The 13,863-nt window shown below is 41.4% G+C and overlaps 1 protein-coding gene across 3 annotated transcripts in view; it reads left to right on the top strand.

Annotated features, from left to right (window-relative positions):
• FSHR (follicle stimulating hormone receptor) overlaps positions 1 to 13,863 on the top strand; it is a 76,669-nt gene that overhangs the window by 28,656 nt on the left and 34,150 nt on the right. For 2 of the 3 annotated variants that reach the window (XR_009962242.1, XM_062606007.1), the window contains exon 2: positions 592 to 663. The exons of the other annotated variant lie outside the window; for it this stretch is intronic. Coding sequence is in view for 1 of the 2 variants with exons in the window: in XM_062606007.1 (XP_062461991.1) it covers positions 592 to 663 (72 nt within the window). In the remaining variant the exon portion in view is untranslated. The remainder of the gene's footprint in view (positions 1 to 591; positions 664 to 13,863) is intronic. 3 annotated transcript variants of the gene reach the window in all.

Raw genomic sequence — 13,863 nt, 5'->3', positions numbered from 1 at the left:
GTAGGAGTAGTAGAAACCCTACCTTTTATTTGCTTAGTGCCATCAGAAGTTTTGTCGTCTTCTTTGCTTATTGTGGTAAAAGGAGATGAGTCCAGTTCAACAAAAAGGTTTATATGATATTTTAAATGATCTGTGCAGCAGGTTAAGGCTTATCTTGCATGAGCATGCATGTACTGTCTTACAGCGATGTGTAAGAAGCTCATCCCAGTCTGGCTCTGCCAGGCTGCTTCATCCTGCGCTTGAGCAGCTCCCAAAAGAGAGGTCAAAATGAGAAAGAGGTTGTCCCTCCCCAGCACACAGCTAAGTTGCGGTGAATGGATCTGGATTTCTTGCCGAAGCAAACATGGAAATTGCAACTACTGATGAATGCTTTTTCCCTGGAGGAACTCCATAGGCAGCCCAACTCTGTGTTGTAATTTTGGTCTAGGCTGGCAGTTGGAGTCTGACAAAACCTTTGAACTTCACAGCTGTATTTAGATGCCAAAGCCTTTAGCCTGGAGACTTGTCCTTGTACCTCTTCTCTGTTGACATGGCCTCCATGTAGTCCTGTGTTGTGAATGGTGAATAACCACCCCATTTTCTTTATTTCAGGAGATTTGTCCTCACCAAGATGAGAGTCATTCCAAAAGGAGCTTTCAGAGGACTCACTGACCTCGAGAAAATGTATGTATCATGTCAGTATTTAGTGGGAGAAACCTGTTTTACTTCAAACAGCAGTTTCTGGTTGTAGCTCCTTTTACAGCCGGTGAGCAAGCCCCTCTCTCTGAGCTTCAGCTGGTTTCCTTGGTCAAAGGGTTTTGTTCAGCATGGAGTGTCATTGCATTTAGTAAATGTAGTGCCATAGCAGGAGATCATGAGAAACTGATTATTTGACAATTTTGGAATGAAACAGTGGAAAGATTATGGAGGAAAGAGCTCCTGTTCATAACAGGCCAGCCAATTCTGTTTTCACTAAGGAATGAATAGGATTGGTTTGTGCATGATCAGAAGCAACTGGTAGGATGTGAGAGAAGTTTCTTACAGGTGATAGATCCAAAAATCTTAGCACACAAAGGGTGTAAGCACCTAATTTCTGTGAATTTTAACAATAAGCCTAACAATTATGAGCACTTTCAATGAACGGATGTATCATACCTTCATTAGTGTATTATTGTGGATGTAGAGCAGCCCTCCAACACTAGGAAAAACAAATCCCAAATAATATATTCCCTACTATTCTTTAGCCACAGAAAATCTATGGGTTAAGTGGTGCTAGCACCAGAAATTGTAAATGACAGCATCCAACCTGAACCATTCCAGAGCATGTATGATTTTTCTGAATTATTTCATATATGAGCAAATCACAATATTTTGTTTAGAAACACATCCAGCGCTTGCACCCTGACAGGAGAGGGTCAGTCTGTTCACTCGTGAGGTGTCTGAGTGGCAGTGGGGAAATATATTTGAAAGTCAGTGCCTTTTTCAGTGCTGTGTGTAATGGCAAAACTAAAAAGGATTAGATTGCTGATGTTTCTCTGCATCATTTCTATCCATTTCCCTCATAATCTTGCATAAGTAAGGGATTTAGCTAGAAGGAGAACACACCAGAAGGTATGGCAAGGAAATAGATAGGATTTTGAACCTAGAAAAGGGTGGGGATGGAGGGATGAAGACCAAAGAGTGAGCATAAAAGGATTCAGGAGCTGCTGATCAGTAGCAAGCAGTAAAGCTCACGTGGCATCTGGTCTTTTCTGTAGTGTGACATCCATTTCAGAGCATCGCTGTAGGTTCAAGAGTCATGTGTTGGCATGTGGTACACACTAAAAAGCCTCCAGTTGCTGCATCCTACTCATAGATCCAGACCCTCATAAGTCCATCAAGCTGTAAATGGGCATTTTTCTTGACAAAAGAAAAAGAAAGTTGTCTTTTTTGTGGCTAAGGGTTATCAGGACTAAGACTGGCTCTGTTTCGACAGTTTTGTTGGCACTTGTTTCTCCCCAGTCCTGCAGGGTTCCTTTTAGCTTAGTCTTTATGGAAAATCATTGAGCTCTCTGGACTAGGAAGTGGGTTGCAAAGTGCATTGTTAACTGCTTCTGTTATCTTTAATTACTGAGAAAGCATATGTCACATATGTATGAAGGTAGTGATCGCATTGAATATGATGTCTCGAAGTAGGGATTTATTGTCAACCACAAAAATTATATATGAAAATGAGCTCAATTTGAAAATATATCTATGGACTAGTAGTACTTGGAGGAGAAATGGGGACAGGCAATTTATAGCAAAACATCCTTGAAAATAAAAGTGCGATAAATATGTAAATGCAACCAATCACCATCCACAAAGATGCAGTATTTGCAGATGATATGGCAAACAGATAAAATGTGAAATAGCTCGCAAGTCCTAAACCTAACCCATAAAACATTCATCACAAATATTCATGATACTGTAGGGACAAAAAAAGTGTGTAATCAAATAATAGATTTGCATATAAAACCACGGCCTTTGTATGAAAGCCTTCTTACTCTTGCAAGATCATGCACAGAAAGGAAGATTAAAGCAAACTGTAGTCTATTTAAGGAAAACAGCTATTAATAATGTGATACCTCCATATGGTAAAATGTGGATAGCCTGATGTATACAAATGAGATACCTCAGTGTATTATATATATGTGCTTATCTAGAACTAGACTAAAAATGAGGAGAGTGACAATATCTTCAGTAACAATATGTTACTGAAGAAAAATAGTATCTTATACAGTCCAGCATATCTGTACACATGATTTTTATCATTACTGGATCATTTCTAACTGTTTCTGAGAATAGGATAGGTTTTTAAAGCTCAGAAGTTGCAAGGCAGGGGTGGTCTTTGCAGTCATCCGCTGGGGATAAGCTGGTTGAGTACAATTTGAATGAGAGATGAGTCCTCCATGAGAATCTTATCTCTGATGTATTTATGTTCAAAGTGAGTGAAGGCTTTTGAATACAGTGACTGAAAAATTCTGGGTTTCAAAGAAAAATATTTCAGTAACAATTTTTAGTGTTCCTGCTTTCTGTACGCGTTCCAAAACACCTGCACAGCTGAGAGCTTTGAACATGTCAAATACTTCCAGATACTTCCAGTCAGGCTCAGGTCTCAATAGCCAGGCAAGATCTTGTTTGTTTTCCATTTGGACTGTCCAAGGACTTTCTAGAATGGACACTAGTGACCATAAATAGTGTGACGTGGAAAGGTCGACGCGGAGCACTTCACCTGCGCTCCCTTCTGAAGCTCCGGTTTTAGTTACCAAGACAAAATGCTTTGGTTTTCATCTGCTTTTTTTGGGTAGTGTCAACATTTTTGCTGGGATACTTTCGCCATTTTGAAGTTTTTTTGAAAGAACAGGAGCCCATTTGAACCATATCTAAATTTTCATTGTCTTCTCACCCATCTGAATTCCTTCAGTTAGGGAAAAACCATGAAATGGCCATTCTGCAAGCTGTCATCTAGAGGAACAACTTTCCCCAAGTGTGTTCTGGGAGGAAGATCTTTTCTGCTTAGATAGAATGTTTGAAGCTATGAAATAAACTGACAGGCTCTAATTATCTGAGCTGCCTCTAACTAAAGGTGCAACTTGGATTTTCATCCAGAAAACTACTTCGGAAACCCACAGATCTGAGGAACAGCCTTAACCAGCTTGGTGCTGGCAGCTCCCCAACTTCTGCACGGCTCTGGCTTTGTGTTAATTTAGCAAATAGGTGTTCAGGGAAGCAGATTAGTTATTCTCGCTACATGTTTAGTCTACTCCTAAGTCCTAGCCAACTGGAACGTGGCAGCTCATCTGGACTCCTGCTTAACCAGCCTGTTTACACTCCAAGAACTAATTAACCCTCCAGTAACTAAATTAAAAAGCAGCCCCATGCAGGCACATGCCTGGCAAAATCAATTCAACATGCTCTGCAGCTGCTGGCATCTTCAACCTGCCCTGGAAGTGCTTGATTTGGAGGAGAGACAGTATAGAGCACTGTTAACTTTCCCTTCTTCTCTTGCTTACTTTCCTTCTATTACTGTAAGATAGCGAAGTAGATTTTGAATGTTGGTCTAGCAAGGCCTGGTTCAGGGATTGTATTTACAGGAAGTCTGGACTTACTGCCTTATCCTGTGCAAGCCAAAGGGGCTCAATCCCCTTGAAAATTCATCATCTGTTGTTTATTCTTTTGAGAGGTTTAAGCTAAAGCATAATGCTTTGTTTTATCACTCTTTTTCAAACCCAACCTGTGTGCAGCCCAAGGCAATTCAGCCACGGGTGAAGCACTTCTCAAACTAGATGTCAGAGAACAAATGGCCCCGTTTTGTATGTTGGAGCAATAGGAAAAGGGCATTTCTTTAGCAGATTTTGGCAAAGACAGATTTTGTGAACCTGAACCATGCTGTGGTTAACAGAGCTTGATGAGATAGATCCTTGATGAGCTCTGAAAACGCTGGAGAGCTAAAGCTTCTAGGGTGGAAGGAAGCTGCCAGAGTTGACACTCCTGGAAATTGGAGTCTTCTGTCTGTGGAAGACAGCGGGGATATATGCACCAGCTATCTACAGCTTCCTCATGAATTTGTAGAGAAAATACCTCTGAATCAGCCATTTATTTAATCACTCAGTGCATTCAGGCTTTTGTGGGTTTCTGCTAAGACTGTTGATCCAGTGATGCTTTATATGAACAAATGCTGCTGGTCTGAAACGTAGACACATGAGCACCAGCTTATTTCATATACAGCAACCAACCTGATGCGATGCTAAAATTTCTCCTGTTTGCCCCATGCAGGCTAAAAGATAGGTCCCACTTTCCTTTGACTTAATTAGATCAGATTGAGATACCTTTTATGTTTTATCTGTACTGAAGCCAGGTACTTGAGGACAGCGGAGAGCACTCAACAGGCTGAGTTCTGAGGCACATGTGAAAGTACATTGCTGAATCAAGGTGTATCTCTCTTCCTGCGAGTGGGGAAGGAGCAAAGTTCTTGGCTTGATAGGTAAAAGTCTCATCAGGAAAATCTGGCATAGTGTGAAGTCTTCACTTTATTTAGCAAGTTTTAATGACCCAGTGAATTAGTGGATTCACTGTCCAGACCTTCTTTAGTAGTAGCCATTAGAGCTTTCTGGGCTAGCAAATAGCTAAGGGGATGTTCATCATCCCATGTGCTCCTGATATCAGTTTCATTCAGCCCCAGCATCTGATGCTGTCACACTTGGCAGCATACAGGCCAAAAAGATGGGAATGAAGAGGCAGAAGCAGAAATCACATGATCATTTAAGGATGAGCAGTCTGTGTCTCCTGCTACCAAGAAAGCTGGTCAGTACTTTGCAGCTTCTTCATTTTGTCTTGCCCAGTGTATTGTGTGCTGCCTCATTCGGTATGCAAAAGGTTGTGATTAAATGAGATCATTAAACCTATTATGAGAAAAGGGTTAGGATTCTGTGTAACCAAGACATTTGGAAATCGGTTCTAGGCAGGAGTTTCTATCTTCTGCATCATCTGGGTAAGTCTGCTATTTGTTTGGCAGGTTTTTGTAAGCAGCAAAAAAAGGAGGATCTTCTGTGATGTGTAAGTTAAATAGTGCATGTTTACAGAAATATTTATTTACATACCTAAGGTGATAGGGGGACACAGTGCATTCTGCATACCAAAACCTACACTGAATCAGGTAACAATCGTACGTTGGTAATAAATACTCCAGGGTATATTACCAAGGTGCAACTCCATGGATATTAAATTCTAATTTACATTTTAGGAAGTTATGTGTAATGTTCTGCATCTTAAGGGCAGGGTATGAAAATAAGGATGCTACATAATGCATTTAAATTAGTCTAAATATACATTTTTTCTCAGGGAACAGTGGACCACAGTTCAAAAACAATAAGGCAAGTAACTAGCATAAGCAAAGAAATTCAAAGTTCAGGCTGATATTCCAAAGAGTAAGTGTTTTAGTGGGGCCACTGTTACAGTGTGGGGCTTTCCCCTCTCTCTGCCTGGTCTAATCCTGCTCTTTTCTATACCAGAGGGGTTGCTTGCAATTCAGGCCTCTGATTTAGCAGCAAAATCGTGCAAGAAAACATCCTCTGCTGTGTGCAGCATACACTTTCCTTAACCCAACAGCATCCAGGGTGTCAGTCATTCGTGCATTGCTACACTCTGCCTTTTGAAATGGGTTCCTACAAATGTGATTTGAAAGTTGAACAGGTTTGTGAGCTTCTCCAAGGAGTCCTATAATACACCATCAGTGGAGGAGCCAGGCAAAGCAGAGTCCTTGTTCCACGATCTCTCTCTATGGCCATGAGCATCTTGGGTACATTTTCTTCTGAAAGGGGGGGCATTACTTCAGAGGGTAGATTCAGGTTAGATATAAGGAAGAAATTCTTCCCTGTGAGGGTGCTGAGGCACTGGCACAGGTGTGGCTGCCCCATCCCTGGCAGTGTTCAGGGCCAGGTTGGACAGGGCTTGGAGCAAGGTGGTCTAGTGGAAGATGTCCCTGCCCATGGCAAGAGGTTGGAACTGGGTGAGCTTTAAGGTCCTTTCCAAACCAAGCCATTCTAGGACCTCCTGCAGCCTTTGCAAATACCATCCCTTGGACAGCAAACTTCAGTGATTAGTATTAATACATAGGATGCCTGGCGTGTTCTTAATCCAAATTTATTTCTGCAAGTAGAAGCTATGCCTTGGGTTCTAAACGTAGGAAGTAATGAATGAAGACTAGGTGGTTTTATTATAACCCATAAACATTTTGCTGCATCATCACATGCCATTCTGCTTTTCCCTGCCAAAGCTTGTCTGTGGAAGAAATCTCATACCTGCAGTTATTGTTGTCATCCCTTGCACAATTACAAAAAACGGAGGTAGAAATCTATTATCCATGTCAGAAACTCACCACTGTTGTTGCAGAGCAGAGCTTCTAATTACACCTTTGTGTATTTCAGTAAATGCAAAACCTGATCTTAGTCTTTTGCTAATGCTATGGTGCAACAAAATCACAAATAATGTAAAAAACCTTAGAAGAAGCTAGGAAATGTAAAATAAATTCATAAGATACATATCAGCATTTGCTAACTTTTGTATTTAAAAAGTCATACTAATATTTACATATTTTAATTGAAACAAGCCAGAGTACAAGAAAGGAAGTCTTCCCTAATTCTTTCTGTATGGTTTGGTATCTTGATGCTCTCTGTCTTTGACAGAAGAGCTTTAGAAAGGGAAAAAAGAAAATATGTTTTGTCATTACATCTTTTTGAGCAAGAATGAGTTTTGTGGTAATGAACTGTTAGCAGAATCTTTATACTGCATCGGTAATGAAGCCAGCATTAGAGACTGAAGTATTTAATGGAAGAATCATAGAATCCCAGACTTCTTTGGGTTGAAAAGGACCTTAAGATCATCCAGTTCCAATCCCCCCTGCAATGGGCAGGGACACCTTCCACTAGACCAGGTTGCTCCAAGCCCCATTCAACCTTTCCTTGAACACAGCCCGGGGTGGAGCATTCACAACTTCCTTGGGCAAAGGAAGCCCAATGATGTTACCTTGGACATCATTTCTGGTCTGTCTAGACATGGAGCTAGATAAAGCAAAGAAAGGAAGTCCACTTGCCTGAATGTATGCTAAATGTTTCAGTGCCTGTCCCCAGTGAGATACTGTTCAGATAACTTGAATTCATGGAAGACAAAACATGGGTAAATGCCTGTGTGAGTTCCCACTTTTCTTTAGGAGGAAACTTTGATCCAGTGTTCTTCTGCCTTCCCCTATGCAAACAAATCAGATATAATTAAGTGCAGGCTAAGTTAAGCTAGTTCTGTTGTATATCTGTATGTGGGCTCTGAGGTTGCCCACAGTGAGACCTGAGGGTGAAATGCACAGTGCTTAAGGAAAGGTCTCAGCCCAGTGGTTACAAACACCTCTCCACGTGAAAAAGGAATTACTAAGATTTTTTTTTTCCTCAGTTATTATTTCTCAATAAGCTTGTTCAGGTTTTACACTCTCTTCTGGGCCTCCCCTACCACCACTAGAGCAAGACAGTGGGCCAGATGTATTGCAGGTTTGGCATGCTGTGGTGGTTCATATGGGGATGCTTTCTCCGAATCATTCAGTTTTGCAAGGTAGCCTCACTTTAGGTCCTTACATTAGAGGCATGAAGCTGATGATTACTGCAACTGATAAACATAGCAAGGAGCCTTAGAATTGATAATCATCCCAATTAATGCTATGATCTTTCTTCTTTTCTTTTGTGGGCTATGCAAGTAATAAGTGATGGTAGAAGAGGAAACAGCCTCTAGCTGCATCAGGGGAAGTTTAGACTGGCTATTAGGAAAAATGTCTTCACCAAAAGGGCGGTCAGGCATTGGAACAGGCTGCCCAGGGCAGTGGTGGAATCACTGTCCCTGGAAGTGTTCAAAAACAGTTAGAGAATGCCCTTGGTAACATGGGTTGGTGATGGCCTTGGCAGTGCTGGGGCATGGTTCATCTCAGGTGCTTTCGGGTGGGTTTTTTGTTTCAAAAGGGACCAGTGTTGTAAAATGTACGATGGCTGTCATTAGAGGCAATTTTTTTTCTCTCAAAACATGTCACTTCTTCAGCTTCCATCTCCTCCTCCCAGGAGCTTCACTTTATTTTGAAGTAAAGGAAATGTCAAGTTGTCTATTATTATGAGATTCTTGTACTTTCAAAGTAGAATCAATGACCATCCAAGTTACTTTGTAAATATAAAAACAGATATTTTCTAAGGAACATAAAGTAATTCTTAAGCTGGCTGAGTGGTACTGCAAACTGACATTTGTATCTCAGAAAATGAAATGAGAACTCAAGAATTGTTAGTTCTAATTATGTTTTACATTTTCCAATGTGATTTATAGCTCATACATGGCAAAAAATGTGGTTCTTCTCATGTGATGCTTCAGAATATTGCTCTGATTTAAATAATTACCTTTTTCTTACTTAAATTAGTGCATTCAGGTCTCATATCCCTAAATATGGTTTGGAAAAAAAACAAACTCTTGTGCATTGATTACACATTAACTCTGAAATTCCTGTATAGAATTCAGGATAAAATGTATTGACCTGAAAACAAACACAGTACAATAACAAAACAACTCTGAGAGACAAGATGTGCATTCAGAATTACAGCGATTGCTCCTCACTTGGTTGTTGAGTTCAAACATGTAGCACCTCCATCTCCTTTACATGACAGACATGCTGGAAAGGGTCCATGGCTCCTGAGGTTGCTGTGCTGGTGAGACTCTATGGGAATCTGGGGGATGGCATATCCAGAGAGGCATCATGGTGCCATCTGCTTCCAGATACATCCAGCTTCTGGGTTTGCTTTAAAAAGTGCTGCTATTAAAAGTATAGATTAGAAAGGAAAGACCTTTTTTCATGAGAAAACAGGGGTTTGTTGGATTTTCTTTTCTGTTAATCTTCTGTGTGTGTTGAAACTGTACCAGTGAATGAGTGCAAAAGGTGTGACCTACTTGAAATTGTGCCCAATTTCCTCTAAATGGGATTTTCTTCAATATTTATTGTTGCTGCTACTAAGTGCTGTTTGTCAGAAAGACGGCAGCTAGCATCAGATTGGAAATGGTAATTCAATTTCAGGAGGATTTCAGAAATACCTTCCCATATTAATTTTATCTCACTTTTCTGTTTAGCTTTGAAATAATGTTAGTGGAGTTGGCATGTTACAATGAAAGATTGTTTCCCATTGCTATAGCAATTCTGATCCAAACCTCAGCATTTATGGAAAACAAATGCTGAGATGAAGTCAAGAGATTTATTTTCTAAGCAGAAGATGCTGATTCTCTGACAACATTATATTGCATGGCCTGGTTTTCTATTATGGCGAATGATTGACGTGGATTTAATCATTAGTTTGATGGCTGCTTTGCTCAGTGGAGAGGCGGCTGGGCATTTGATTGTTGTTAGTGAGCTGCATTTTGATTTTGCTATCAAAGACACTGCTGGCCCCAATCATCGCAGGTGTAAAACCAGAGATGCGTTGTGCCCATTGTTTGTTTTGTGATCAAGCCAAGATCAGTTTGCTTGCAAAATACAGTGAATATTTGTTTTGATTTCTCAAGCAGGAGCCTGGTTTTGATGACAACTGCCATATATGTGGGGCTTTTTAAAAGAGTAAGTAAGAGCGGTGTACCTTTGGTGACTAAATTTCATATCACTGGTAGAATATATGGATATACATATATACTTGCATGCATGCATATGTGTGTACATATATATATATATACACATAGAGTAGTCTGGAAAAGATTAAAATTGGTAGGATTTAGGATGATAGACAGATACTATGCCAAAAAATACTTTGAATGCTTGGGCAGCCAACACCACAGATGGAAATTACAAGTGATCGTGAAAGACATGCATTATGCTGAAAAACTATTGGTGTCTGTGCATTTTCCAATGCAGTCAGCACAGGATTAGAAGCTGGGGACAGGGACAAGCTGTTGGCTTTCCCAGCTCAGAGCCTTGTCCCTTAGAGCTGCTGATGCCAATTGCTGAAGGAGAACGTTCAAGAGAACAATTCTGGAACGATTGCTCCTCTAAGGAGGAGAAATGCATCTAATAAATAATGGGCTGTTCATCAAGAACTCCTGGAATGGTCTCTTTGTGATGCTTTTGTGTTGTGAAGTTTTCTCCACTAAAACAAGGCATAATGCTGAATTTCACCTGGGGACCGAATTAAACTAGTCTTTGCTGCACGGAAGCATCATTTACTTCTGTCTTGCTTGTCTGCTCAAGAACAGAAAGATTTACATCTTCATCTGGATATGTTTATCCTTTGTAGCATAATTATGAAGTGAAGGTACTCACTGGGTGCGTCTAATCCTTTTGTCATTTCTTATCTCTTATTTTGAATTAGATTTTTTGATATGTTTTTCAGCTTTATTTTCTACATTTTTAAGACGTCTGCTAAGATTTAGCTTTGCCCATCTGTGCTGTGAGAAGGGGTGAGCACAATATGGTGAAAAGGGTTTGCTTATTTATTACTTCTCTTCCCTGCTCTTTAGGAAAACTGGCAGTGGCAGAGCTCCCTGGAGGGATGGGGGTGTGGGTATACCTTTTGTGGGCTGATGGGCATGTTTGTGGGGGAGTGGCTTTGAGGTACAGGTGGCAGGAGTTTTACAGGCCAGAGATGGATATGTGCCACCCAAAGGCTGCGCTGGGGAGCAGGGAGCAGCCTCAGAGGTGATGAATGAGGTTTTCCAGGAAATCTGTGCAGAGCTTACTAACATCTGGAATAAACCATTGGAATAAACTCCAAAGCTTCTCCAAAAGCATTGGATGCCAGGCAGGGTAGGCGGGGATATAAAATCTTCTGGCATCACTTTCAATATTCTTTAAAGTTTTTCTGCCTTAAAGTTAATTATCCTAGTTTATATTGTAGTTAAAACTGCCCTTGTGAGCTTAAAACCCTTTTGCTCTCCTTCGGGGCATTTTGTGCAGAGGAAGATCAAGGCATATTGTCTCAAAGTTGTGTTGTACAGCACTGTCCAAACTGTCTTGTCATTACACTATCACCAGGCTGGATGTGGTTCTGAGCAACCTGGTCCAGTGGAAGGTGTCCCTGCTCAATTCAGACCTTCGAAGGTCCCTTCCAACCCAAACTATTCTATGATACTACGTGCCATGTCTTGGCTCCACTGTTCCCCAAACCCGACACTCTATTAGGGAATACTGGGATGACCTGAGGCAGAAGGCACAGCTGCAGCAGAGAGGGGAATAGAGGAGGGAGCCAAGTGGCAGGACATTTGTACAGAGGCAGGTGAATGGATCACAGTTCGTCTGTGACAGCCGTGTGCCTGGACATAATTGACAGCACAGTTTGTCTAAAAATAAGCTTGGTTTGATCTGTGTTTCTTAGTAGCAGACTTAAATGCGCTAACAAGTAAAATAGCTTTTCACAAGCCTTCATCTGTCAGTACCAAGGAGCCTGTTTTGTATTCCCAGTACCCAGAGTGTCTCTGAATAGCACATTATGTTTTCATCCTACTGTGCTGCCAGGCACTGTGCTTTCAGAGTAATAGATAACATGCTAATGACTGAAATAGGCTGCGAAAGTCAGGTAGGAATTGTGTCAACGACGGGCAATTGCTTAGGTCACTAGAGGGAGGACTTCCTAATGGGATCTCAGCTGAACACTGCACACGCTTAAATCCCAGGGAGCATCTTCCTGTGAACTGGCCAGTCTCACCTTATTCCAGGTTTCAGGGATCCTTCTCACCCAGGGAGATTGATTTGAGATGTAGGTACACTGACAAAAATCTATGCCATATTTATTCCTGATTTTGGTGGCGTGCAGTCAACATCAGTGCCAGCAATGTGTCAGGGAGGTGTCCTTTTATCTGCAGATCTAAGGATGCTTCTGTTCTCCGTATTTTGTGAAATGTTGGCAGGTTAAAAGCTTTCTGCGGTCAGGTAAGGGGCAAAGCTCTCATTTGCTGTGCTTCCTTTTGTTCATGGAGAGTGAGTAATAACAGAACAGTGACCATCCTTTGGGGAAGATTGTCCAGGAGTCTGCTCCTCCTCTTCTTGCTGTTATTGACTCTCAGTGGCCTTTTTAAAAATCTATAGAGCTTACTCCAGCGCTGACCTTGTCTGATCATATTGATTGTTAGGAACTGAAGGCTAATTAGGAAGCAAGTTGCTATGGTAATTCTTGAGTCATACATACGAAGAGAAAACACTGCTAAAACCACTAGTGCATGGTGACTACTGCCACAGTTAAACAAATTAAAAAATATAATTCATTCAGATTCATTCAGGAATTCAAATGAAGATACAATATGCAACAAGGAAGTTTTGCTACCACGTTTTCCTCTTTTGTAGTCATTTTGGTCTTTTATTTGTCTTTGGATGAGTTATGCATAATTTTAGGACGAAATGACACAATAGACTTCAGGTTGTTCTCCATCCCCAAACCCTGCAGCCCGCACAAAAGATGTCACAATAAGGTTCATGAGACAGGAGAATGACTCAGGCAGAGGGTAATGGGACTTGGAACCCTCCAGATCTCTAGGTCACTTGTTCACATCCAGTCCACATGTATGTGATGAATGTTTCCCTTTCGCATGAGTAGTCTGATGGCTTGCATACCACGAGGTAGTGATCTCAGCCCGTGCCCTCAGGAGATGGTGATTCATCGCAGGCTACGGCTGCTGCGGCTGGCTTTCAGCACCAACCTCTTTTGGCCAGATGTTGAAATGGCTCTGCAGCAGAGCTGGTGTCGCACTGGGTGACCACACTCTGTTGTGTGGCACTGTGGGAAGGTTGGATTGCTTTGGCAGTGCTGTGCCTCATGGGTGGATAACCGGAAAATTTTTGCCAGTCGAATCTGATCGAGTATTTTCACCTTATTTTTAACTGAATGTCACCCAAAGGAAAATCATGGGCATGCTTCCCTGTGTAATGGGGGTCTTTCTTCTCCTCCTTTGGCACCTCGCTAACTAGTCATGTCACGTACAGATCTTAGCTCTCCTAATGAGTCTCCATCTGCACGTCCTTAAAGAGGAGAAGGATGCAAGAGCATGCATCCTGTTGCTACCTTTCTGGACAGGTTGAATGATGAGGCAAAATGAGTCTGAGGACTGCATGGGAGATAGGAGTGTACTGAATACAGGTCATATCCAGGTGAATGTGAGTTTCTCTGCCCCTCTCAGGCTTCAGTGGATGAATGTCCTTAAATTGACTTTAGCAGCACGTAAGGAAAAAGTGAGCAAAAATGCAGCCACCATGTAGCATGAATCTCTTTTAACAGGTCTCATAAATAAATGGAGTGTTCTCTGTATGGCTTCTTGGGACTTGTAGGCTCACAGAGTTGCATTCATTTAGCTGAAAAGAAGATATAAAATGGAATA

The sequence above is a fragment of the Pezoporus occidentalis genome, unplaced genomic scaffold, assembly GCF_034315485.1.
Source record: "Pezoporus occidentalis ecotype Australia unplaced genomic scaffold, CSIRO_AGI_Poc_V1 ctg93, whole genome shotgun sequence".
In the NCBI taxonomy this organism is placed as follows: domain Eukaryota; kingdom Metazoa; phylum Chordata; class Aves; order Psittaciformes; family Psittacidae; genus Pezoporus; species Pezoporus occidentalis.
Note: the sequence above shows the minus strand (reverse complement) of the source record. Positions and strands in the feature narration are given on the sequence as shown.